A 24,857-nucleotide genomic window follows, 5' to 3' on the forward strand; every position below is an offset into this window, starting at 1 on the left:
AATTTTCGCAAAATTTCCTAAATTTTCACAAACGCAAAAAATATCGGCCTAAATTTACCACTGACATGAAGTACAATATGTCACGAAAAAACAATCTCAGAATCACCAGGATCCGTTGAAGCGTTCCAGAGTTATAACCTGTCAAAGTGACACTGGTCAGAATTGCAAAAAATGGCACGGTCATTAGGGTGTTTTAGTGACCGGGGGTGAAGGGGTTAACACCCCTGACTCAGCTTAATAAGATCATAGCCCCAAACTCACTCAACTTCCTTCAATATGAAAGACTAAAGTTAGCGGTACGGGATCACTTACCAAAATGGGCTGCCCCGAAGGGACCTTTCCACTTTTGAATCTATGATTACGCAAACAAAATGCCCTCAGAAAGTCCTGTCTAAATTATATCAAATATTGGTCTTAAATAAGCTCCCGCAGAAACGGGCATTCATATCATTATGGGAAAAATATCTAGGCAGGAATTTTACAGAAGGAGATTTGATCCAAATTTATAAGATATCCTTTGGCCCATCACATTGTGTGAAGGTACAGGAAAACTCAAACAAATTAGTTACCAGATGGTATGTATCACCTTCTCCAAACTAGGACATGGTTCCCTTCCTCTTCAGCGTCATGTTGGAGGTGCAATAGAGAGCGAGGTACATACTTCCACATTTGGTGGCAGTGCGACCAGTTGCAGCCCTTCTGGGAAAATGTGATTACCTACACCAAGCGGATCTGTAAACTGTCCTTTTAACCCCCAACCCAGCCTAATCTTCCTGAACTTGGTCAGCAACCCTCAAAACACTCCGAACAAAACTCTCCTATTTCTACTAGCGCCGGCAAAACTGCTCATCCCCCCCTTTGGCGCTCGACAAGTATACCTACTATCCAAACTTGGATGCTCAAAATCGACCGGTTATATCATATTGAAGAGCTGGCAGCTTTAGCTTATCACTTTCAAGATACATTTAGACCCATCCGAGAATCCTCCGAGTACTTTGAATTGGTGGCGTCTTGACCTGCTCCCACCCCCCTCCCCCGAGCCAGCCATGATATATTTCTTATCTAGATTAAACCCTACTCCTTCCTCCTGTCTCTCAATATCCTCTTGAAACCATCTTTACCTTTCTTTACACCCCCCATCCTACTATTGACATGTTTTACATATGTTCATTTCACTAATGTTGATTATTCACAAAAGTTTATTGTTGATTTCACATGGACTGCAATGGTTAACACACCTAACTGATGTACTTCCGACAAGGGAAGAAAGATTATCCAGAACTGTGGACCGAACTTTGAATCTAATTCCTTCCCTCCAGGATTCGAGTGCCTTATATTTTCTCACATTTATTCATTGTTTTATGTTACGTTATATCGATTTTTTGCTCTGAACAATACTTTGAAGGTGTGCATTGTGTTTCATATGCTATTTTTCACTATAATAAAAAGAATATTGAAAAGAAAAAAGAACTAGGCAAGCAAGTAGAGAACCATGACCCGTCACATACAAGCTGTGAAGGTGCAGTCTGGGAGGGCATGTCAGTATATGATGTTTACAGGCATGATTTATTCTGTGCTCCAAGCCTGCACATCCACAGCTTGTATGGGGCAAGTCAAGAAGCATCAAGGAATATATATGAAGGTCACATGCAGGCAGTGAGAACAGGGGGAGTAAGGGAAACGGATCATAATATGAGCTATGACAGTCCAAACTGGCACACACTAGACTTTGGGCTTGGCCAAGGGGTTAGATTATACTGTATATCTAGTAAGCCCTTACCCCAATTTCTGACCGCTGGAAAGGAGAGGTTGTCAGTGGGCTGATTTTAGATGTGAAAAAAGGAAGCAACTTATGGCCCCTGATCTGTGGTACAGCATCTGAAAACTGAAGGTGCATATAGAAGCAATATCTGACAGTGAGTAGTTCTCAAAAGCACATAAAGTGTTGATAAAAAAAGTACTATATATGTGCACTAGACCTGGATGACCTTAATTACTACATCCCTGGATGCAAATCTGCATTGTAGCTGATTAGTATGTGATATGTGATGCAGTTCTATGTGCCCGTCTTAGCGGAAACGCGCCCAGGCCTCTAACCGCACCGCTCATTAGCTACAAAGGCTGAGAGCATGGCCAGGGACTCCTATGAGGTGGTGACATATGACCAGCATATCCACTAATGTGTTCTGATTTTTTGCAGATTTCACAGCTTGATGAGGTGAAGGTCAGGACCAGTGCCCTGAACGCGGTCATTGATCTCCTCCTTCTCTTTGGACTTGAAATTTTTTCAAAATCGGGGTCAGATGACGCTGAAAATCCCCCAAATAATGCTGAGGAGATAAGTGACCCTGCTGAGACCGAAGACACAGACTCTAATACACCCGAAGAGGAAAATGCAGAAAAAGAGGGGTCGACAGTGAACGCCATTTTAACACTGTTCTCTGACTTTCTGGACAGTGAGGTACGTAGAGACCCTTAACTACTGATCCAGTCAAATCACCATAATTATGTATGCCACTTCTATCCCTGAAATCTGAGTATCTGTGCTGTCACACAGGAAAGCTGCTGGTGTATTGTCTAGTAGAGCATCGTCACTTATCACATTTATCAGACTATATGGATCATTTTGGTGAACGCACAAAGACCGGGAATTTGGTTATTGGCCATTTACACTACAAAAATATTATACCTGATCCTTTCATAGGAGTGTCTAGAATGTATGGAGATTCCTGGCTCTACAGAAAAACATTTTTCTTAAAGGAGACATTTTAGTCATAGAAGGGGTTGGCTTGGCAATCTTCTTCCTCGTCCTCTTCACCCCCCCCCCCCCATGAGGGAGGCTCCTGCTACAGCCATTTGTTTTAGAGCCAAACCCAGGACAGTGAGGAGGAGGTGGGATGTATGTGTTTTAACTGTAATATTAAGGGGTTATCCACGACTTACTAGATGTCGTTTGTTCTTATTTTCCCTTTTGGGGCAGTTGCTGACTGCCCACCTGTTCTGCTCTGTGATGATCACTCCTAAAAAAAAAAAAAAAAAAAAACTTTATTTTTATATAGCGCGAACATATTCCGCAGCGCCTTACATACATCAGGAACACTGTCCCCATTGGGGCTCACAATCTAAATTCCCTAACTGTATGTTTTTTTGGAGTGTGGGAGGAAACCCACGCAAACACGGGGAGAACATACCAACTCCTTGCAGATGGTGTCCTTGGTGGGATTCGAACCCCAGCGCTGCAAGGCTGCAGTGCTAACCACTGAGCCACCGTGACTCCTGGCTTTGACAGTGGTTTTCCTGCTTTCGGTGCCATAATGTAAACAGAGCATCTCATTCTTTCCCATTCTGCTCCGTCAAAGGGGCATCACTGCCAATGAGACGCTGACTTACACCATCATGCTGTCAATCGGCATGATGTTTGCACTGATGTCCTGTAGACTGAGCGGGTGCTGCTCTGTCAACACTCTATCACAGGAACCAGAATCACCAGCTATGGCCGCTCTGATGCAGGAGAGATCGCCGCAGGACATAACAGGCTTGTTGTTAGTAAATACCTGCTTCTAAGTTCTTAGCCCCAGAGGAAAAGTACTGGATAAGATCCTTTCACCACTGATGACACAGGGCAATGGGCATCCCTGTGGGCGTGCTATTGTGCTAAGAGGGCGGAATGAGTGCAGGAACTAACGCCCTTGTGACTAATCCCTGCGATCATTAGCATATCATAAAGGATCTGTAGAAATACTTTTTCTCTTTATCTATGCTACTAGATACAGGGACAGTTAGGCAGAGATTAGAAATATGCACCCTGAATTGCTCGTGGGTCTGGGTGCATATTGCCCATGACAGGTTCCCTTTAACCCCTTCACGACCGGCCGATTTTTATTTTTTTTTTGCCTTCTGTTTTTTTTGCCATTCTTCTTCTGAGACACGTAACGTTTTTATTTTTCAGTCAATATGGTCATGTGAGGGCTCATTGTTTGCAGGACGAGCTGTACTTTTAAATGGAACCATAGGTTTTACCATATAGTGTACTGGAAAACGGCAAAAAAAATCCAAATGCGGAAAAATTGCAAAAACAGTGCGATAGAACTATTGTTTTTGAGATATTTTAGTCACTGTTCACTATATGGTAAAACTGATGTGTGGGTGTGATGTCTGAGGTCGGTGCAGAGTTCGTAGACCCCAATCGTTTAGGTTTACTTTTATCTAAGGGGTTAAAAAAATCAGAAATTTGTCTGAAAAAAGTGGCGCACGTTTTACGCCATATTCCGTGACCCGTATCGTTCTCATTTGACGTTTTTAATTATACCTTTTTCTTTATCGTTCCTTTGGGAGACCCAGACCATGGGTGTTTAGCTTCTGCCTCCGGAGGACACACAAAGTACTACACTTAAAAGTGTAGCTCCTCCCTCTGAGCCTATACACCCACTGGTGAGCCAGTCCCAGCCAGTTTATCGCTTTGTGTTCAGGAGGCATACATCCACACATGCATTCTCATCTGATTTGTTTGATTTTTGGAAAGAGTTTGAAGAAAAGCGGGTCCACGTCTGGACTCCCGGCATGTCCCTTCTCACCCCACTGTGTCGGCGGTGTTGTAAGGTTGATTTCCAAGGCTGAAGCCTTACATGCCGCGCTCCTTCACCATCCCTCCTGGGCTCTGGCTTGAAGTGGGAGCCAGCACGGTCTCCATGCCTGGCAGGAGACCGGTCTCCATCCACAGCCCCTTGAGGATTCTGTTGGACCGGAGCACTCATCCCCAGGGACCTGACCCTGCGTCTCAGCAGCTAAGTACCTGAGACGTTGATGTGTTGGGGGTCCCGGTTCTTTATTGTATGGGGAGAGTATGCTGAATGTGCTTATTTTGACATTTCCGGCGGGTTCTCTAGCTTTTGCCCGAGACCGCGCCGATGGTGCCTGCGCGTCGGCCTCGCCGCTTAAATTTAGGCCCCGGCTTCGCCGGAGGCCTAGTTTCATTTTCCTGCCCTCGCATGTCACTCATGTAGAGGGACAGGCACGGCTCCTCCCGGCGGCCGTTCTGCACAGGGGAGGGACACTCCCCACTGCTGGGGCGTCCCTCCTCCCCTGCAGGTCTCTCTAGCCCTCCAGTTCCCGCTCTCCTATAGGAACGCCCCCTAGTCCCGCCCCCTCTCTTCGCTCCGGCGGCCATTTCTCAGGCAGAGTTCACTCTGCGCTGGGACATCCTGCACTCTACATCTCTGCTGAGGTGCTGTGCATTGGGGGACCGGGCTTCGGGATCTGGAGGGCACACAACACCGCGCCCAGCGGTCTGGTAAGCTACAGCCGGTCTCCGGTTGTGGACCTCTGTATATTCTCCCTGGGGTTCATTCTCTGCAAAGCCCCCACTCCAGCAGCATGTCTCACACAAGGAGCAAGGCTCCAAAGCTTTATTCTGTATGCTCTGCATGTAAGCTCCTGCTGCCTGAGCCGAGCACCTGTCCACATTGTGATGGTTGCTCTAACTTGGCGGTGCCACAGCCTGGAGTCTCACCCCCAGTGGTCTCTCAGGCTGCTGCTGCACCTGTGGCTGAACCCCCGGCCTGGGTAGAGTCCTTTTCTAGGTCCATATCCCAGTCATTAGCTGAGTCCATGGGACTTTTGTCCAGGACTTTGATGAATATGCATCAGCCCTCCTCACAGGGTGCCTCTAATACTCTTGACAGAGGATTCCTATCCTCTGACCTCCGTCCATCGGAGCTCACAGAGGATTCATCATCTGGTCCCAGACCCCGTCCTTCTAAGAGAAGGCGCAGGGTTTCCTCCCCTTCCTCATCCCGCGGCTCTGTCTCAAGAGCTGACTCGCAAGATGAGGAGGATGCCCTCACGGGGGGCTCGGAGGCTATGTACCCCATCGATTTCTCTGAGGGTGACTCAGATCTTAGTGACTTGATTGCTTCTATTAATTCTGTACTGGATCTCAATCCGCCAGTCTCAGAGGAGCAACCCTCTCTGGCAGAAAAACATCAGTTTACCTCGCCTAAGAGAGTGAAGAGTGTCTTCTTTAACCACTCCAGTTTTCAGACCGCTGTGACCAAACCCAGGGCCTGTCCTGACAAACGCTTTCCAAAGCGTGGTTCTGATGACAGGTTTCCATTTCCACCTGAGGTGGTCAAGGAGTGGTCTCACTCCCCAAAGGTAGACCCTCCGGTGTCTAGGCTCTCAGCCCGGACCGTTGTGTCGGTGGCTGACGGCACCTCACTTAAGGATTCCACTGACCGTCAGATTGACCTTCTGGACAAATCTGTGTATGAAGCTGCGGGGGCCGCGTTTTCCCCGACTTTTGCAGCAGTGTGGGCTCTCAAAGCCATCTCTGCTTCTCTAGAGGAGATGCATTCCCTCACCAAGGAATCTATGCCTGAGATGGTTACCTTAACTTCTCAGGCTTCAGCTTTTTCATCTTATGCCATGTCTGCCATGCTAGAGGCTGCTCACCGCACTGCGGTGGCTTCAGCTAATTCTCTTGTTATCCGCAGGATCTTGTGGCTTCGAGAGTGGAAGGCAGATGCTTCTTCCAAGAAGTTTCTTGCTGGGCTCCCTTTTGCTGGTTCCCGGCTGTTCGGTGAACAGCTGGATGAAATTATTAAGGAAGCTACTGGCGGGAAGAGTACTTCCATGCCACAAACCAAGACCAGGAAACCCGCCCAGGGTAGGAATCAATCGAGGTTTCGTTCCTTTCGTTCCTCCAACTGGTCATCCTCTAAGCCTTCCGCCTCGTCCGCTAACTCAGCTAAGGATCAGAAATCCAACTGGCGCCCAAAAGCGCGTCCGCAGAAGACCGCAGGAGGTTCTGCCACTAAGGCAGCCTCCTCATGACTCTCTGCCCGCTCCAGCCACGTCCTTAGTCGGTGGAAGGCTCTCCCACTTTGGCGACGCTTGGTTAAAGCAAGTCTCCGATCAGTGGGTGAGAGATATCATATCTCACGGCTACAGGATAGAATTCTCTTCCAGCCCGCCAAACAGATTTTTTCTCTCAACTCCTCCCTGCTCCAAGGCCGCCGCCTTTTCACAGGCCGTGGCATCCTTGCAGGCAAACGGAGTGATTGTACCAGTTCCCGCTCGGGAACGGTTCAGAGGTTTTTACTCAAACCTCTTCCTAGTTCCCAAAAAGGACGGTACCTTCCGGCCCATCCTGGATCTCAAGCTTCTCGACAAGCATGTTCGGGTGCGGCATTTTCGCATGGAGTCTCTGCGATCAGTCATTGCCTCTATGACCCAAGGGGATTTCCTGGCGTCCATCGACATCAGAGATGCCTATCTACATGTGCCAATCGCAGTTTCACACCAGCGTTGGTTACGTTTTGCAATAGGAGAGGATCATTTCCAATTCGTGGCTCTCCCCTTCGGGTTAGCCACGGCCCCGCGGGTATTCACCAAGGTCATGGCAGCAGTGATTGCGGTCCTGCACCTCCAGGGGTTGGCAGTGCTTCCTTATCTGGACGACCTTCTAGTCAAGGCTCCATCCAGCGCAGACTGTCAGCGGAGTATCTCGCTCACTCTCGCCACTCTAGCCCAATTCGGGTGGCTTGTCAATCTTCCCAAATCCACTCTGACTCCGACCCAGAGTCTCACGTACCTAGGGATGCAGTTTGAGACTTTGCCGGCACTTGTGAAGTTGCCCTTAATCAAACAGCAGTCTCTCCAGCTAGTGGTGCGCTCTCTCCTGAGGCCCCGCCGTTATTCCCTCAGGCGCCTGATGCAGGTGCTGGGTCAAATGGTGGCGTCCATGGAGGCTGTTCCCTTTGCCCAGTTCCATCTGCGCCCTCTGCAGCTGGACATTCTCCGCTGTTGGGACAAGCGGCCTTCCTCCTTACAGAGGTTAGTGGCTCTGTCGCCACGGACCAGGAGCTCTCTTCAGTGGTGGCTTCGGCCCCTCTCCCTGTCCCAAGGGCGCTCCTTCCTGACCCCGTCCTGGGTGATTCTCACCACGGATGCCAGCCTATCCGGCTGGGGAGCGGTATATCTCCACCACAGAGCACAGGGCACTTGGACTCCGTCCGAGTCAGCCCTTTCAATCAATGTGCTGGAAACCAGAGCTGTGCTTCTAGCTTTCCTAGGTTTTCACTACCTGTTGGCGGGCAGGCACAATCGAGTCCAGTCAGACAACGCGACAGCGGTTGCCTACATTAATCACCAAGGCGGGACACGCAGCCGCCTGGCAATGATGGAGGTACAACGCATCCTTCAATGGGCGGAGGACTCCAAGTCCACCATATCCGCAGTTCACATCCTAGGCGTGGAAAACTGGGAGGCAGATTATCTCAGCCTTCAATCCGTGGACGGTGGCGAGTGGTCCCTGCACCCGGCAGTATTTCAGTCAATCTGCCGCAAATGGGGCACTCCGGACGTGGACCTAATGGCATCCCGTCACAACAACAAGGTTCCGGTTTACGTGGCTCGCTCCCACGATCCTCAGGCCTTCACCGCGGACGCTCTGGTTCAAGACTGGTCCCAGTTTCGTCTGTCCTACGTGTTTCCCCCTCTAGCTCTCTTGCCCAGAGTCCTGCGCAAGATCAGAATGGAGGGCCGTCGAGTCATCCTCATTGCACTAGACTGGCCCAGGCGAGCTTGGTATCCGGACCTGCTCCAACTGTCCGTAGAGATGCCGTGGCATCTTCCGGACCGTCCAGACCTTCTCTCACAAGGTCCGTCTTTCCGCCAGAATCCTGCGGCTCTCAGATTGACGGCGTGGCTTTTGAGTCCTGGATCTTGACGACTTCTGGTATTCCTCCTGAAGTCATCTCCACTATGACTCGGGCCCGTAAGTCTTCCTCCGCTAAGATCTATCACAGGACTTGGAAAATTTTCCTGTCCTGGTGTCGCTCTTCCGGCCATCCTCCTTGGCCATTCTCCTTGCCGACCCTTCTGTCTTTTTTACAGTCCGGTCTGCAGCTAGGACTGTCCCTCAACTCTCTCAAGGGACAGGTCTCAGCTCTATCAGTGCTGTTCCAGCGGCGTCTCGCCCGGCTGGCTCAGGTCCGCACCTTCATGCAAGGCGCGTCTCACATCATTCCGGCTTATCGGCGGCCCTTGGATCCCTGGGACCTTAACTTGGTCCTCACGGTATTGCAGAAACCCCCTTTTGAGCCCCTTAGGGAGGTTTCTTTGTATCGTCTTTCTCAAAAAGTGGCCTTTCTAGTTGCCATAACTTCTCTCAGGAGAGTCTCTGATTTGGCTGCGCTCTCCTCGGAGTCACCTTTTTTGGTTTTTCACCAGGACAAGGTGGTTCTCCGTCCGACTCCGGACTTTCTTCCTAAGGTGGTCTCTCCTTTCCACCTTAACCAGGACATTTCCTTGCCTTCCTTCTGTCCGGCCCCTGTTCATCGCTTTGAAGAAGCGCTGCATACTCTAGATCTGGTGCGGGCTCTCCGGATTTATGTGTCTCACACCGCTGCGCTTAGGCGGTGCACCTCTCTTTTTGTGCTAACCACAGGGCGGCGCAAGGGTCTCCCTGCTTCTAAGCCGACCTTGGCCCGTTGGATTAAATCGACCATTTCGGACGCCTCGCAGAGTACTCAGGTGCCTCCCCCGCCGGGGATCAAAGCACACTCGACCAGAGCCGTCGGTGCCTCTTGGGCTTTTAGGCACCAGGCTACGGCTCAACAAGTCTGTCAGGCTGCCACTTGGACTAGCCTGCATACCTTTTCGAAGCACTACCAAGTGCATGCTCATGCTTCGGCAGATGCGAGCTTGGGGAGATGCATCCTTCAGGCGGCTGTCGCCCACTTGTGAAGTTAGGTTCCGTTTACTTCTTAGTTTTTCTGTTTATTCCCACCCAGGGACTGCTTTGGACCCAGCTCCCTCCCTGTTGCCTGTTGGCAATTTTCTTGTTCCGTGTGTTATCACCGGCTGTTGTCGTGGACAGAGTCTCCGGTTGTTCCGGTTCTTGCTCGGTTCTACTTGTGGGTGGCTATTCTCCTTCAGCTTTTGCACTAAACTGGCTGGGACTGGCTCACCAGGGGGTGTATAGGCTCAGAGGGAGGAGCTACACTTTTGAGTGTAGTACTTTGTGTGTCCTCCGGAGGCAGAAGCTAAACACCCATGGTCTGGGTCTCCCAATACGGAACTATAAGAAAAAGAATTTACGGTAAGTAAACAAAATTCTTTTTTTTGCGCAGATGCTACATTTTGATCGCCTGTTATTGCATTTAGCGCAGAATTTGTGGTGACCAAAAAACGTAATTTTGGCGATTTGGATTATTTTTTTGCCGCTAAGTGTTTACTGATCAAATTAATTTATATTTTGATCGGACATTTCTGAATGCAGCGATACCAAATGTGTATATTTTTAATTTTTTTAACTTTAATTTTCAATGGGGCGAAAGGGGGGTGATTTGAATTTTTAGGTTTTTTATTTTTTTTTTACATTTTTGTAAAACTTTTTTTTTTTTACCTTTTTTTTTTTTTTTTTATTTATCCCCCTAGTGGGCTAGTTGGATCAGCAGTGCGATCAGACTGCCCTATCACAGCTGTGAATAGCAGATATGCTCATTTCATGTCTCACCCAGCTCCGGGGCGGGTGAAACAAAGTGAATCATGTGAGCTACAGGAGTCATCACATGACCCTAAACTACCATGACAACCACCGCAAGTTACGTGATCACGTCACGTGACTTTCGTTATCGGCCGGTTAGTAAATCTTTACCGCCGATTCTATTATAATGGAGCTGTCACATATTGACAGCTCCATTTAAGGGGTTAAACGGCACGGGCAGATAACGATTCTGCTCCTGCCTGGCAGGCACATGTGTCAGCTGTGAAAATCAGCTGAGATGTGCGCTGATCGCTGCAAGCTGCCGGCAGCAGGCCGCGGGCAGTAACACTATGACCCCTAGGACGTAATATTACTGCTCGCAGTTGTTAAGGGGTTAAGTGGAAAGCACTTGACTGTACAGAGCCTATCTGGGGGATGTATCCATAGAAGCCAATGCCTAATCTTTCATTATATCCCATTGTTTTTACCCTTAGGTCTGAAATTATGGTGACTGAAGTTGGGTCATGTCTGGGTTCACATCTCTTAATTTTTATTTGATTGCAACTCTCTATTCCATTCTTATTTTCTAATATTAGATTCCAGAAATAAGGACAGAAACTGCTGAAGGCTTGGCAAAGCTTATGTTCTCCGGACGACTGATCAGCTCCAAGCTCTTATCTCGCTTAGTTTTGCTGTGGTACAATCCAGTGACAGAAGAGGATACGAAGCTGCGCCACTGTCTGGGCGTCTTCTTTCCCATATTTGCTTATTCTTGTCGGTAAGTCGTTTTTGATTTTTTGTTTGTTTTTCCTTCACTGACCAATTATCTGCTAAAAAAATAAGGCGCCTCTTTGTTTACATATGAGTTGTTGGGTACAATTTGCACATTTTCACCCATTTTTTTATTCCTAACTTTCTTCCATGAGGTATAATTTATTTGATTTAATTCAGTCACAAAAACAGCACCTAAATTATACAATGAACAGTGCACCTGCAGTCTATACCCAACATCAGTGTAGGTCACGAAGTAAATAATCCATTTCAGTATGCTACCCCGGACATAAAATACCCAACATCTTTTTCAGCAACCATATATGTTCCGGATGTTCCATATATGTTGCATATTTCCACCCCGTTCCTGTAAATTACCCAGTTATGAGATGAAGGACCTGGTCTCCCATATTGTCTTACAGCAGTGCTGAGTAGGGAAGGCCCAGAGTATCCAGATCTTATAGAATTTTTTCTGCAGTGCATTTCTTTTGAGGTATACCCACCTCTCCAACCGAAGTATAGCGTTAACTCTCTCCCTAAGCTCCTCGATGGCCGGAGGAGCCGGATCCAGCCAGTGGTAGGCCAACAGTTTCCTGGCCCGATATAAGAGTTGTGTGATAACGACTGTCACCAGCGAACTCCAATCAGACTCGTCATCCAGGAGACCCAGGATGCATGTGACAGGTCTTGGCTGTAGTCGTATGTTAAAAACTTGCCCAATCAGTTCTAATACTGCCCTCCAGTATTCTTCTATATTCCCACAGGACCCACATCATATGCAATGGAATAGCATTCTCCCGCCCACACCTAGGACAAAGGTCATCTGTCCGGATCCCCATCTTATGTAATAGACTAGGGGTCCTGTATACACTATATGCAACAAGTATAACTGCGACAGTCGTTGACTGTCAGTAACCGCTAAGCTTGGAGTCTGAGACAGGACCTCATCCCACTGCTCCTCTGTCGACCTAAGTCACTCTCCCACTTCTCTCTAGTTTGCAGAGGGAATTTAAGATTACTAGGTAGCATCGCTGTATATAATCTAGAGCTAACACCGTAGGAGCGGTCCTAGGTCAGCGAGGGTGTGATTTCGCTCTACACTAATACCCACATGACGTGTCTGTCTCGTAGGCCTGCCGGAGTTGTAAGTACTGCACATTTTCTTCTATCAATATCTGAAACTAAGCCTGAAGCCGGTCAAATCCTTTAAGTGTGCTATTCTGAAGTATCTGAAACCAGATGCACCCCCCCTCACCCACCCACCCACATTCTCCTGCCCGGGAGTTTCTGCAGCTCTAATAGTCCGTGATTATGCCATAAGGACCAGTACTCTGTCACTTCTGATATTCCCAGCAACTCCCTCCCTCTATCCCACACCTTGTATAGCATTGCCAATGTTGGGTGTGATGGTCTGTTTTTGGAAGAGTATCTTGCATCGAAAAAGGCCATCGGGTGTCTTCATTTTGTAAGGCCCTTCACCAATTTGCCCCCAACGTCATATGCCTCGTTTTTTCCCCATTTCCTAAAATGCTGCATCTGCGCCGCAATATAGTAAATCCATGGGTTGGGGACTGCCAGACCCCCCTCCTCCCCCCTCTGCAGGGTCTCAAGACAAATTCTGGCTTGTTGCTTTTTCCACAAGAGTTCACGTAACAAAGTGTTGATTTTATGAAAGATTTTCCAATGGATCCATATCGGAGCGTTGTCGAGAAGATATGAAAGTTTAGGCAACAGCACCATTTTTAGTAGGTTAGTTCGGCCAATAAGGGACAGTGCGAGTCTGAAGTAGCACAGGCTCCAGATTTTGAGCATAGTAATCGCACGGTCGGGCACTGAACACTATCCCCCGGTATTTACGGAATTGGCAGCCCCAGAGTAGCGAAACTAGGTGGGAGTGGATCTATAGGAAGCAGAGCCAACTTCTCCCAGTTTATTAGGAGCCCTGAGCGCCTTCGAAATTCATTAATACTACTAATAGCTGGACCCACTGATGTCCGCACTTCCCTAAGATACAATAATAGATCATCCGCATAGAGGAATACCTTTTGCTCCAGACCTCCGATCTCAAACCCTTTTACACTAATGGAGGCGCGAAGCATAATCGCCAATGGTTCAATTGCCACCGCAAACCATAATGGGGAGAGAAGACGGCCCTGTCTTGTGCCCCTGGCCAGACTAAGAGATGATGAAGTACAGACATTGGCCCGCGTAGAGGCAAATAGTAATTTAACCCGTCCTATAAACCTAGAACCCAGACCCAATTTCCCCAAAACTGCCCATAGGAAATTCCATTCTATGGCACAAACTGTTTTAATGATACTGTTTTTGGGGGTTTAGTTAGTGAAACACTGCAATTTTGGCGATTTTGAATTTTTTTTTTTTAAACTTTGGATTAGCTGGACTTTTTTGGAAGCGGGGATAGGAAGTCTTTAGGTTTGTTTTTGTGTTTGGTTTTTTGTAACAGAAGGGTAATTTCATATTTTTGTGTTTGTTTTTTTTTGCTTTTTTTTTTTTTTTTTATTTTTTAATCCTTTTTTTTCCCTTATTTTTAATTAGCTCTCTACATAAGTATTCACTACATAGTGTAAATAACTATCTCCTTTGAAGCTCTTCCTCAAGCTGTGACTTTATCACAATCTTGTCGCATGACACTTGTGTGCACTAGAATCAGCAGCATGGCTGTTGTCCCAGAAGGAAGCCTCTTCTAAAGATGATGCATAAGAAAGACCACAGTGTACTGAACACAAACTTGCCAGTGGTTTAGACATTAATGGCTGTGTGTTGAGTTATTTAGAGGGCACCAAATTTACACTTTCACAAGCTGTACACTGATTACTTAACATTGTATCAATGTATCAGATCTTCAGTGTTGTCCCATGAAAAGACATAAAATATAAACATAAATGTGAGGAGTGTACTCATTGTTGTGAAATACTCTAAGTTCTGCTTGTCTCTCCAGTAAAGGAGACAAACTCTAGCACAGCGCCACCTATTGGAAGTAGCGATCCTAAAAGTCACAAGTGGATTTTTGACAATCCTTTGCAATATGACTCAGGATATATAAGCCAGATCAGAATCCCAATTTGCAGACACGGTGTTTCGGGGTGCTTGCCCCTCGTCAGTGCAAAGTATGGGGGTGTCTGATCTGGCTCATGAGAAAGCTATGTGGGGACCACGGGGGAACACTATTCTCCTTAAGGAGACTTTGCAAGCCAGTCTGGCTGCCAGGTAAGGGGACTTATAGCTGCAATGCCCCTAAAATTCCACGGGGGAACACTATTCTCCTTAAGGAGACTTTGCAAGCCAGTCTGGCTGCCAGGTAAGGGGACTTATAGCTGCAATGCCCCTCTGGGAAATATTCAAATTGTCTCTCCAGTAAAGGAGACAAACTCTAGCACAGCGCCACCTATTGGAAGTAGCGATCCTAAAAGTCACAAGTGGATTTTTGACAATCCTTTGCAATATGACTCAGGATATATAAGCCAGATCAGAATCCCAATTTGCAGACACGGTGTTTCGGGGTGCTTGCCCCTCGTCAGTGCAAAGTATGGGGGTGTCTGATCTGGCTCATGAGAAAGCTATGTGGGGACCACGGGGGAACACTATTCTCCTTAAGGAGACTTTGCAAGCCAGTCTGGCTGCCAGGTAAGGGGACTTATAGCTGCAATGCCCCTAAAATTCCACGGGGGAACACTATTCTCCTTAAGGAGACTTTGCAAGCCAGTCTGGCTGCCAGGTAAGGGGACTTATAGCTGCAATGCCCCTCTGGGAAATATTCAAATTGTCTCTCCAGTAAAGGAGACAAACTCTAGCACAGCGCCACCTATTGGAAGTAGCGATCCTAAAAGTCACAAGTGGATTTTTGACAATCCTTTGCAATATGACTCAGGATATATAAGCCAGATCAGAATCCCAATTTGCAGACACGGTGTTTCGGGGTGCTTGCCCCTCGTCAGTGCAAAGTATGGGGGTGTCTGATCTGGCTCATGAGAAAGCTATGTGGGGACCACGGGGGAACACTATTCTCCTTAAGGAGACTTTGCAAGCCAGTCTGGCTGCCAGGTAAGGGGACTTATAGCTGCAATGCCCCTAAAATTCCACGGGGGAACACTATTCTCCTTAAGGAGACTTTGCAAGCCAGTCTGGCTGCCAGGTAAGGGGACTTATAGCTGCAATGCCCCTCTGGGAAATATTCAAATTGTCTCTCCAGTAAAGGAGACAAACTCTAGCACAGCGCCACCTATTGGAAGTAGCGATCCTAAAAGTCACAAGTGGATTTTTGACAATCCTTTGCAATATGACTCAGGATATATAAGCCAGATCAGAATCCCAATTTGCAGACACGGTGTTTCGGGGTGCTTGCCCCTCGTCAGTGCAAAGTATGGGGGTGTCTGATCTGGCTCATGAGAAAGCTATGTGGGGACCACGGGGGAACACTATTCTCCTTAAGGAGACTTTGCAAGCCAGTCTGGCTGCCAGGTAAGGGGACTTATAGCTGCAATGCCCCTAAAATTCCACGGGGGAACACTATTCTCCTTAAGGAGACTTTGCAAGCCAGTCTGGCTGCCAGGTAAGGGGACTTATAGCTGCAATGCCCCTCTGGGAAATATTCAAATTGTCTCTCCAGTAAAGGAGACAAACTCTAGCACAGCGCCACCTATTGGAAGTAGCGATCCTAAAAGTCACAAGTGGATTTTTGACAATCCTTTGCAATATGACTCAGGATATATAAGCCAGATCAGAATCCCAATTTGCAGACACGGTGTTTCGGGGTGCTTGCCCCTCGTCAGTGCAAAGTATGGGGGTGTCTGATCTGGCTCATGAGAAAGCTATGTGGGGACCACGGGGGAACACTATTCTCCTTAAGGAGACTTTGCAAGCCAGTCTGGCTGCCAGGTAAGGGGACTTATAGCTGCAATGCCCCTAAAATTCCACGGGGGAACACTATTCTCCTTAAGGAGACTTTGCAAGCCAGTCTGGCTGCCAGGTAAGGGGACTTATAGCTGCAATGCCCCTCTGGGAAATATTCAAATTGTCTCTCCAGTAAAGGAGACAAACTCTAGCACAGCGCCACCTATTGGAAGTAGCGATCCTAAAAGTCACAAGTGGATTTTTGACAATCCTTTGCAATATGACTCAGGATATATAAGCCAGATCAGAATCCCAATTTGCAGACACGGTGTTTCGGGGTGCTTGCCCCTCGTCAGTGCAAAGTATGGGGGTGTCTGATCTGGCTCATGAGAAAGCTATGTGGGGACCACGGGGGAACACTATTCTCCTTAAGGAGACTTTGCAAGCCAGTCTGGCTGCCAGGTAAGGGGACTTATAGCTGCAATGCCCCTAAAATTCCACGGGGGAACACTATTCTCCTTAAGGAGACTTTGCAAGCCAGTCTGGCTGCCAGGTAAGGGGACTTATAGCTGCAATGCCCCTCTGGGAAATATTCAAATTGTCTCTCCAGTAAAGGAGACAAACTCTAGCACAGCGCCACCTATTGGAAGTAGCGATCCTAAAAGTCACAAGTGGATTTTTGACAATCCTTTGCAATATGACTCAGGATATATAAGCCAGATCAGAATCCCAATTTGCAGACACGGTGTTTCGGGGTGCTTGCCCCTCGTCAGTGCAAAGTATGGGGGTGTCTGATCTGGCTCATGAGAAAGCTATGTGGGGACCACGGGGGAACACTATTCTCCTTAAGGAGACTTTGCAAGCCAGTCTGGCTGCCAGGTAAGGGGACTTATAGCTGCAATGCCCCTAAAATTCCACGGGGGAACACTATTCTCCTTAAGGAGACTTTGCAAGCCAGTCTGGCTGCCAGGTAAGGGGACTTATAGCTGCAATGCCCCTCTGGGAAATATTCAAATTGTCTCTCCAGTAAAGGAGACAAACTCTAGCACAGCGCCACCTATTGGAAGTAGCGATCCTAAAAGTCACAAGTGGATTTTTGACAATCCTTTGCAATATGACTCAGGATATATAAGCCAGATCAGAATCCCAATTTGCAGACACGGTGTTTCGGGGTGCTTGCCCCTCGTCAGTGCAAAGTATGGGGGTGTCTGATCTGGCTCATGAGAAAGCTATGTGGGGACCACGGGGGAACACTATTCTCCTTAAGGAGACTTTGCAAGCCAGTCTGGCTGCCAGGTAAGGGGACTTATAGCTGCAATGCCCCTAAAATTCCACGGGGGAACACTATTCTCCTTAAGGAGACTTTGCAAGCCAGTCTGGCTGCCAGGTAAGGGGACTTATAGCTGCAATGCCCCTCTGGGAAATATTCAAATTGTCTCTCCAGTAAAGGAGACAAACTCTAGCACAGCGCCACCTATTGGAAGTAGCGATCCTAAAAGTCACAAGTGGATTTTTGACAATCCTTTGCAATATGACTCAGGATATATAAGCCAGATCAGAATCCCAATTTGCAGACACGGTGTTTCGGGGTGCTTGCCCCTCGTCAGTGCAAAGTATGGGGGTGTCTGATCTGGCTCATGAGAAAGCTATGTGGGGACCACGGGGGAACACTATTCTCCTTAAGGAGACTTTGCAAGCCAGTCTGGCTGCCAGGTAAGGGGACTTATAGCTGCAATGCCCCTAAAATTCCACGGGGGAACACTATTCTCCTTAAGGAGACTTTGCAAGCCAGTCTGGCTGCCAGGTAAGGGGACTTATAGCTGCAATGCCCCTCTGGGAAATATTCAAATTGTCTCTCCAGTAAAGGAGACAAACTCTAGCACAGCGCCACCTATTGGAAGTAGCGATCCTAAAAGTCACAAGTGGATTTTTGACAATCCTTTGCAATATGACTCAGGATATATAAGCCAGATCAGAATCCCAATTTGCAGACACGGTGTTTCGGGGTGCTTGCCCCTCGTCAGTGCAAAGTATGGGGGTGTCTGATCTGGCTCATGAGAAAGCTATGTGGGGACCACGGGGGAACACTATTCTCCTTAAGGAGACTTTGCAAGCCAGTCTGGCTGCCAGGTAAGGGGACTTATAGCTGCAATGCCCCTAAAATTCCACGGGGGAACACTATTCTCCTTAAGGAGACTTTGCAAGCCAGTCTGGCTGCCAGGTAAGGGGACTTATAGCTGCAATGCCCCTCTGGGAAATATTCAAATTGTCTCTCCAGTAAAGGAGACAAACTCTAGCACAGCGCCACCTATTGGAAGTAGCGATCCTAAAAGTCACAAGTGGATTTTTGACAATCCTTTGCAATATGACTCAGGATATATAAGCCAGATCAGAATCCCAATTTGCAGACACGGTGTTTCGGGGTGCTTGCCCCTCGTCAGTGCAAAGTATGGGGGTGTCTGATCTGGCTCATGAGAAAGCTATGTGGGGACCACGGGGGAACACTATTCTCCTTAAGGAGACTTTGCAAGCCAGTCTGGCTGCCAGGTAAGGGGACTTATAGCTGCAATGCCCCTAAAATTCCACGGGGGAACACTATTCTCCTTAAGGAGACTTTGCAAGCCAGTCTGGCTGCCAGGTAAGGGGACTTATAGCTGCAATGCCCCTCTGGGAAATATTCAAATTGTCTCTCCAGTAAAGGAGACAAACTCTAGCACAGCGCCACCTATTGGAAGTAGCGATCCTAAAAGTCACAAGTGGATTTTTGACAATCCTTTGCAATATGACTCAGGATATATAAGCCAGATCAGAATCCCAATTTGCAGACACGGTGTTTCGGGGTGCTTGCCCCTCGTCAGTGCAAAGTATGGGGGTGTCTGATCTGGCTCATGAGAAAGCTATGTGGGGACCACGGGGGAACACTATTCTCCTTAAGGAGACTTTGCAAGCCAGTCTGGCTGCCAGGTAAGGGGACTTATAGCTGCAATGCCCCTAAAATTCCACGGGGGAACACTATTCTCCTTAAGGAGACTTTGCAAGCCAGTCTGGCTGCCAGGTAAGGGGACTTATAGCTGCAATGCCCCTCTGGGAAATATTCAAATTGTCTCTCCAGTAAAGGAGACAAACTCTAGCACAGCGCCACCTATTGGAAGTAGCGATCCTAAAAGTCACAAGTGGATTTTTGACAATCCTTTGCAATATGACTCAGGATATATAAGCCAGATCAGAATCCCAATTTGCAGACACGGTGTTTCGGGGTGCTTGCCCCTCGTCAGTGCAAAGTATGGGGGTGTCTGATCTGGCTCATGAGAAAGCTATGTGGGGACCACGGGGGAACACTATTCTCCTTAAGGAGACTTTGCAAGCCAGTCTGGCTGCCAGGTAAGGGGACTTATAGCTGCAATGCCCCTAAAATTCCACGGGGGAACACTATTCTCCTTAAGGAGACTTTGCAAGCCAGTCTGGCTGCCAGGTAAGGGGACTTATAGCTGCAATGCCCCTCTGGGAAATATTCAAATTGTCTCTCCAGTAAAGGAGACAAACTCTAGCACAGCGCCACCTATTGGAAGTAGCGATCCTAAAAGTCACAAGTGGATTTTTGACAATCCTTTGCAATATGACTCAGGATATATAAGCCAGATCAGAATCCCAATTTGCAGACACGGTGTTTCGGGGTGCTTGCCCCTCGTCAGTGCAAAGTATGGGGGTGTCTGATCTGGCTCATGAGAAAGCTATGTGGGGACCACGGGGGAACACTATTCTCCTTAAGGAGACTTTGCAAGCCAGTCTGGCTGCCAGGTAAGGGGACTTATAGCTGCAATGCCCCTAAAATTCCACGGGGGAACACTATTCTCCTTAAGGAGACTTTGCAAGCCAGTCTGGCTGCCAGGTAAGGGGACTTATAGCTGCAATGCCCCTCTGGGAAATATTCAAATTGTCTCTCCAGTAAAGGAGACAAACTCTAGCACAGCGCCACCTATTGGAAGTAGCGATCCTAAAAGTCACAAGTGGATTTTTGACAATCCTTTGCAATATGACTCAGGATATATAAGCCAGATCAGAATCCCAATTTGCAGACACGGTGTTTCGGGGTGCTTGCCCCTCGTCAGTGCAAAGTATGGGGGTGTCTGATCTGGCTCATGAGAAAGCTATGTGGGGACCACGGGGGAACACTATTCTCTAAGTTCTGCTGTCAGCTGATGACCTTAGCATCTAATATGTGAAAAGTAATAAACTTGAGGGTTTTTTTCTGGCTGCTGCTGTTACAAGCAGAAGCCACATATGATGCATGCTCAGATCCTGTGACCTCTCCATACCCCACACACCAACCTGTGTTAAGCAATTAAATAACAATAGTGAAATTTATTAATTTTTCTTATATAAAATACCCTTACCATAAAAACCTATCTAATCTATTTTATTTTGTCATTATACGGTTTACATGCTGTATGTATTGTGTGTAAGATAGATATATATATATATATATATATATATATATATATATATATATATATATATCTATTATTACTATTTATTTATTTATTTTGTATATAATGTCCATTTTGATTACATGTTCTCCGTTCTTCCATAGAACAAATCAGGATTGCTTCGCAGAGTCTTTCCTCCCGACCCTACAAACACTGTTTAATGCTCCGGCCTCATCCCCTCTGGCTGACGTGGATGTTTCCAATGTTGCTGAGCTCCTAGTGGATCTTACAAGACCCAGCGGCCTAAAGCAGCAAGCGACAAATCCTCCGGACTACCAGGTTAGTGTGATCTTGGCTCTCTGTGATCTATTGATTCTGGATTTGACTTTCCTGGTAAGATCGCCCTCAACCTGTCTTTCAGATCTCCACCGTTCATGACAACCTGGCTCTTAAAATTTGCAATGAAATAATGAAAGATCACACTTCTCCAGATGTTCGCATCTATGCAAAATCATTGTGTTCTCTCGAGCTATCGAAGGAGTTTGCAAAAGATCTGCTTCCTGTACTGGATGCTGCTATGGAGGTGCGTGTGTACCCCTGTCTATACAGTGTGTCCTCCCATATCCTGTCCACCGCCATTAACTTGAGAACGGCGGCAGCTATAGGCATAGAAGTGGTGTCTAGGTATAGTAAAGTAGCTATGTGCTACGCAATGAAACCACCTATAGTGCCACCTGGTGGAAAATAACAGCATTTCTTCAGCGCTCTATTGGGAGACCCAGACGATTGGGGTATAGCTACTGCCCTCTGGAGGCCACACAAAGCACTACATTAAAAGTGCAAGGCCCCTCCCCCTCTGGCTATACCCCCCCGTGGTATCACGGGTACTCCAGTTTTAGCTTTGTGTGCGAAGGAGGTCAGACATTCCATGCATAGCTCCACAGATTTTAGTCAGCAGTAGCTGCTGACTGTTTCGGATGGAAGAAAAGAGGACACATATAGTGTCCCCAGCATGCTCCCTTCTCACCCCTGGATGGTGTTGTAAGGTTGAGGTACCTATTGCTGGTACAGGGCTGGAGCCTGACATGCTGTTTTCCTTCCACATCCCCTTGTAGGGCTCTGTGGAAGTGGGATCCTGCCGGCCTCTCAGCTCTGATGCCGGGCTCCATCCACAGACCCATTAGAACCTGATGGAGACGGAGCAGGAGTACGATCAGGGACAGGCCCTGCATCATACAGGTACTCTGTGTCCCCGGCAGGCACAGACACACTCCGGGCTGGCTGGGTGTTGTAGTGCGCCGGGGACCGCAACGTGGAGTTAGTGTCCCTACAGATTACTGGGGGACTTTTTTGTGTATGGGAACGCAGCGCCGACCCCCTCTGGACCGGGCGGCGCTGCTGTGACTTGTGGTGCGCCGGGGATCCGCCGTCCGCGCTTTTACGGCGGCGGCGGTTATAAATTTAGTCCCCGGCTTTTTGGGCCTAGGACGCCGGCAGCTCCGTTTCGTTCCCGCCCCCACCCTGTCATTCAGGGTAGGGGAGAGACGCTGTTCGCTAGCAGCGACGAGGGCTGGAGCCTGTTTTACATGCTCCAGCCCTCTCACTTGGCACAGAGGGAAGCAGGCTTCCCGCTCTTGGCCAGGAACGCCCAGGGCCCGCCCCCCTTCCTCTCTCGAGACGCCGGCAGCCATTACATGCATGCCTGGCTGGAGGAAGGACGCAAGGCTCTGGGAGACCTGGACTAGGGGCTATCTGGCGACCACACACCCGCTTTTTAAGCGGGCGGTAAGCGATTTTTCTGTGCTGGTCCCTCTAGTGCCTCACTGTGTATCAGTGTACTGGGTACAGATATATAGATATTGTATTTCTTGCACTGTGAGGTGCGCTTCTGGCTGCATATCCCAGATCGCTCTGTGGAAGCAGCAACATGTCATCCTCAAAACGCAAGGCGGCCAAGGCAAAAAGGGCTGTGTATACTGCGTGTGCTGCATGTGGGGCTAATCTACCAGCAGGCTCCGATGACCCCCATTGTGTGCAATGCTCCGACCCGGTGCTGCTTCGCCAGCCGGAGTCAGGAGAGGTAGCGACCCAGGCTGAGACGCTTGTAAGTTCTGCCCCGGTGACAGGGACGGACTTTGCAGTTTTTGCAGATAATATGTCTGTGTCTATGGCAAGAATCCTTGAAACCTTGCAATCTATGCATGGGACGCAGTCTCTGGGCACGGCGAGGCCTCTGTCCTCAGGTCCCCCTTACTTGGAATGTATCCAGCCCACAGGGGGGTCCCCGGCTTCACAGGCCGAGGATTATGACTCAGATGATGGCCCCAGCCACCCTAAGCGAGCTCGCTGGGAAAGACCCTCGACGTCTTCACACTGCTCAGGGTCTCAGCGCAATCAGTCTCCCTGTGATGTGTCTGATGAGAGTGATCAGGAATCCACTCCTGGAACCCCTCTCAACCTGGATACCCCGGATGGGGATGCCATGGTAAACGACCTTATCTCAGCCATCAATAGGCTGTTGGATATTTCTCCCCCAGCCCCTTCAGCAGAAGAGGCGGCTGCGGAGCAGGAAAAGTTTTGTTTCCTTTATCCCAAGCGTAAATTGAGTGCTTTGTTAGATCACTCTGACTTCAGAGAATCAATCCAGAAGCACGACGCTCACCCAGAAAGGCGTTTCTCTAAACGATCTAAAGATACGCGTTTCCCTTTCCCCCCTGAGGTGGTCAAGCGCTGGACACAGTGTCCAAAGGTAGACCCCCCGATTTCCAAACTTGCAGCTAGATCCATAGTTGCAGTGGAGGATGGCGCTTCACTTAAAGATGCCAATGACAGACAGATGGACCTTTGGTTAAAATCTGTCTATGAAGCTATCGGCGCGTCGTTTGCTCCGGCATTCGCAGCCGTATGGGCACTCCAGGCTATTTCAGCTGGCTTAGCAAAAGTGGATGCTATCATGCATCCAGCAGTGCCGCAAGTGGCGCACCTTACCACGCAGATGTCGGCGTTTGCGTCTTACGCTATCAATGCGGTCCTAGAATCTACCAGTCGCACCTCAATGGCGTCCGCCAATTCGGTAGTTTTGCGCAGAGCCTTGTGGTTAAAGGACTGGAAAGCAGATGCTGGTTCCAAAAAATGTTTAACCAGTTTGCCTTTATCTAGAGATAGACTGTTTGGCGAGCCATTGGCTGACATCATTAAGCAGTCCAAGGGTAAAGACTCCTCTTTACCACAACCCAGAACATCCAAACCTCAGCAGAAAAAGTGGCAGCAGAGGTTTCAGTCCTTTCGAGGTTCGGGCAAGACACCATTTACCTCGTCCAAGGGGACTCAGAGGACGCAAAGAAACTCAGATTCGTGGCGGACTCACACACGCCCCAAGAAAGCAAATGGAGGTACCGCTTCCAAAGCGGCTACCTCATGACTTCCAGCCCCCCCCCTCCGCATCGCCGGTCGGGGGCAGGCTCTCCCGCTTTTCCGGCATTTGGATGTCACAGGTCAAAGACCGGTGGGTGACGGACATTTTGTCTCGCGGGTACAGAATCGAGTTCAATTCTCGTCCTCCAGCTCGGTTCTTCAGAACCTCCCCACGTCCAGACCGAGCAGATGCTCTGCTGCAGGCGGTGGATTCCCTAAAAGCGGAAGGAGTGGTTATCCCAGTCCCTTCTCAGGAACAAGGGCACGGGTTTTACTCCAATCTCTTTGTGGTTCCAAAAAAGGACGGCTCGTTCCGTCCTGTTCTGGACCTAAAACGGCTCAACAAACATGTGCACGCCAGGAGGTTCCGGATGGAAACCCTCCGCTCTGTCATTGCCTCAATGTCCAGAGGAGACTTCCTTGCCTCAATAGACATCAAAGATGCTTATCTCCACGTGCCAATTGCTACAGAACATCAACGTTTTCTACGTTTTGTGATAGGAGACGACCATTTTCAGTTCGTAGCTCTTCCATTTGGTCTGGCGACAGCCCCACGGGTCTTCACCAAGGTCATGGCGGCGGTGGTAGCAGTCTTGCACTCTCAGGGACACTCGGTGATCCCTTACCTAGACGACTTATTGGTCAAAGCTCCCTCTCAGGAGGCATGTCAGCACAGCCTGAATGCTACGCTGGAGACTCTACAGTCTTTCGGATGGATCATCAACTTTCCAAAGTCGATCCTATCACCGACTCAGTCACTAACGTATCTTGGCATGGAGTTTCATACTCTAGCAGCGATAGTGAAGCTTCCGCTGGACAAGCAGCGGTCACTACAGACAGGGGTGCAATCTCTTCTGCAGGGCCAGTTGCATCCCTTGCGGCGCCTCATGCATTTCCTAGGGAAG

General features: G+C 48.5%; 1 protein-coding gene across 1 annotated transcript in view; it reads left to right on the forward strand.

Moving 5' to 3' along the window:
- NCAPG (non-SMC condensin I complex subunit G) overlaps positions 1-24,857 on the forward strand; it is a 246,325-nt gene that overhangs the window by 175,056 nt on the left and 46,412 nt on the right. Inside the window, exons 14-17 of the mRNA XM_075333625.1 lie at positions 2,201-2,461; positions 11,086-11,267; positions 20,703-20,877; positions 20,960-21,121. Of these exons, the coding sequence (XP_075189740.1) occupies positions 2,201-2,461; positions 11,086-11,267; positions 20,703-20,877; positions 20,960-21,121 (780 nt within the window). The remainder of the gene's footprint in view (positions 1-2,200; positions 2,462-11,085; positions 11,268-20,702; positions 20,878-20,959; positions 21,122-24,857) is intronic.

This window comes from Anomaloglossus baeobatrachus, chromosome 1 (genome assembly GCF_048569485.1).
Source record: "Anomaloglossus baeobatrachus isolate aAnoBae1 chromosome 1, aAnoBae1.hap1, whole genome shotgun sequence".
Classification (NCBI taxonomy): domain Eukaryota; kingdom Metazoa; phylum Chordata; class Amphibia; order Anura; family Aromobatidae; genus Anomaloglossus; species Anomaloglossus baeobatrachus.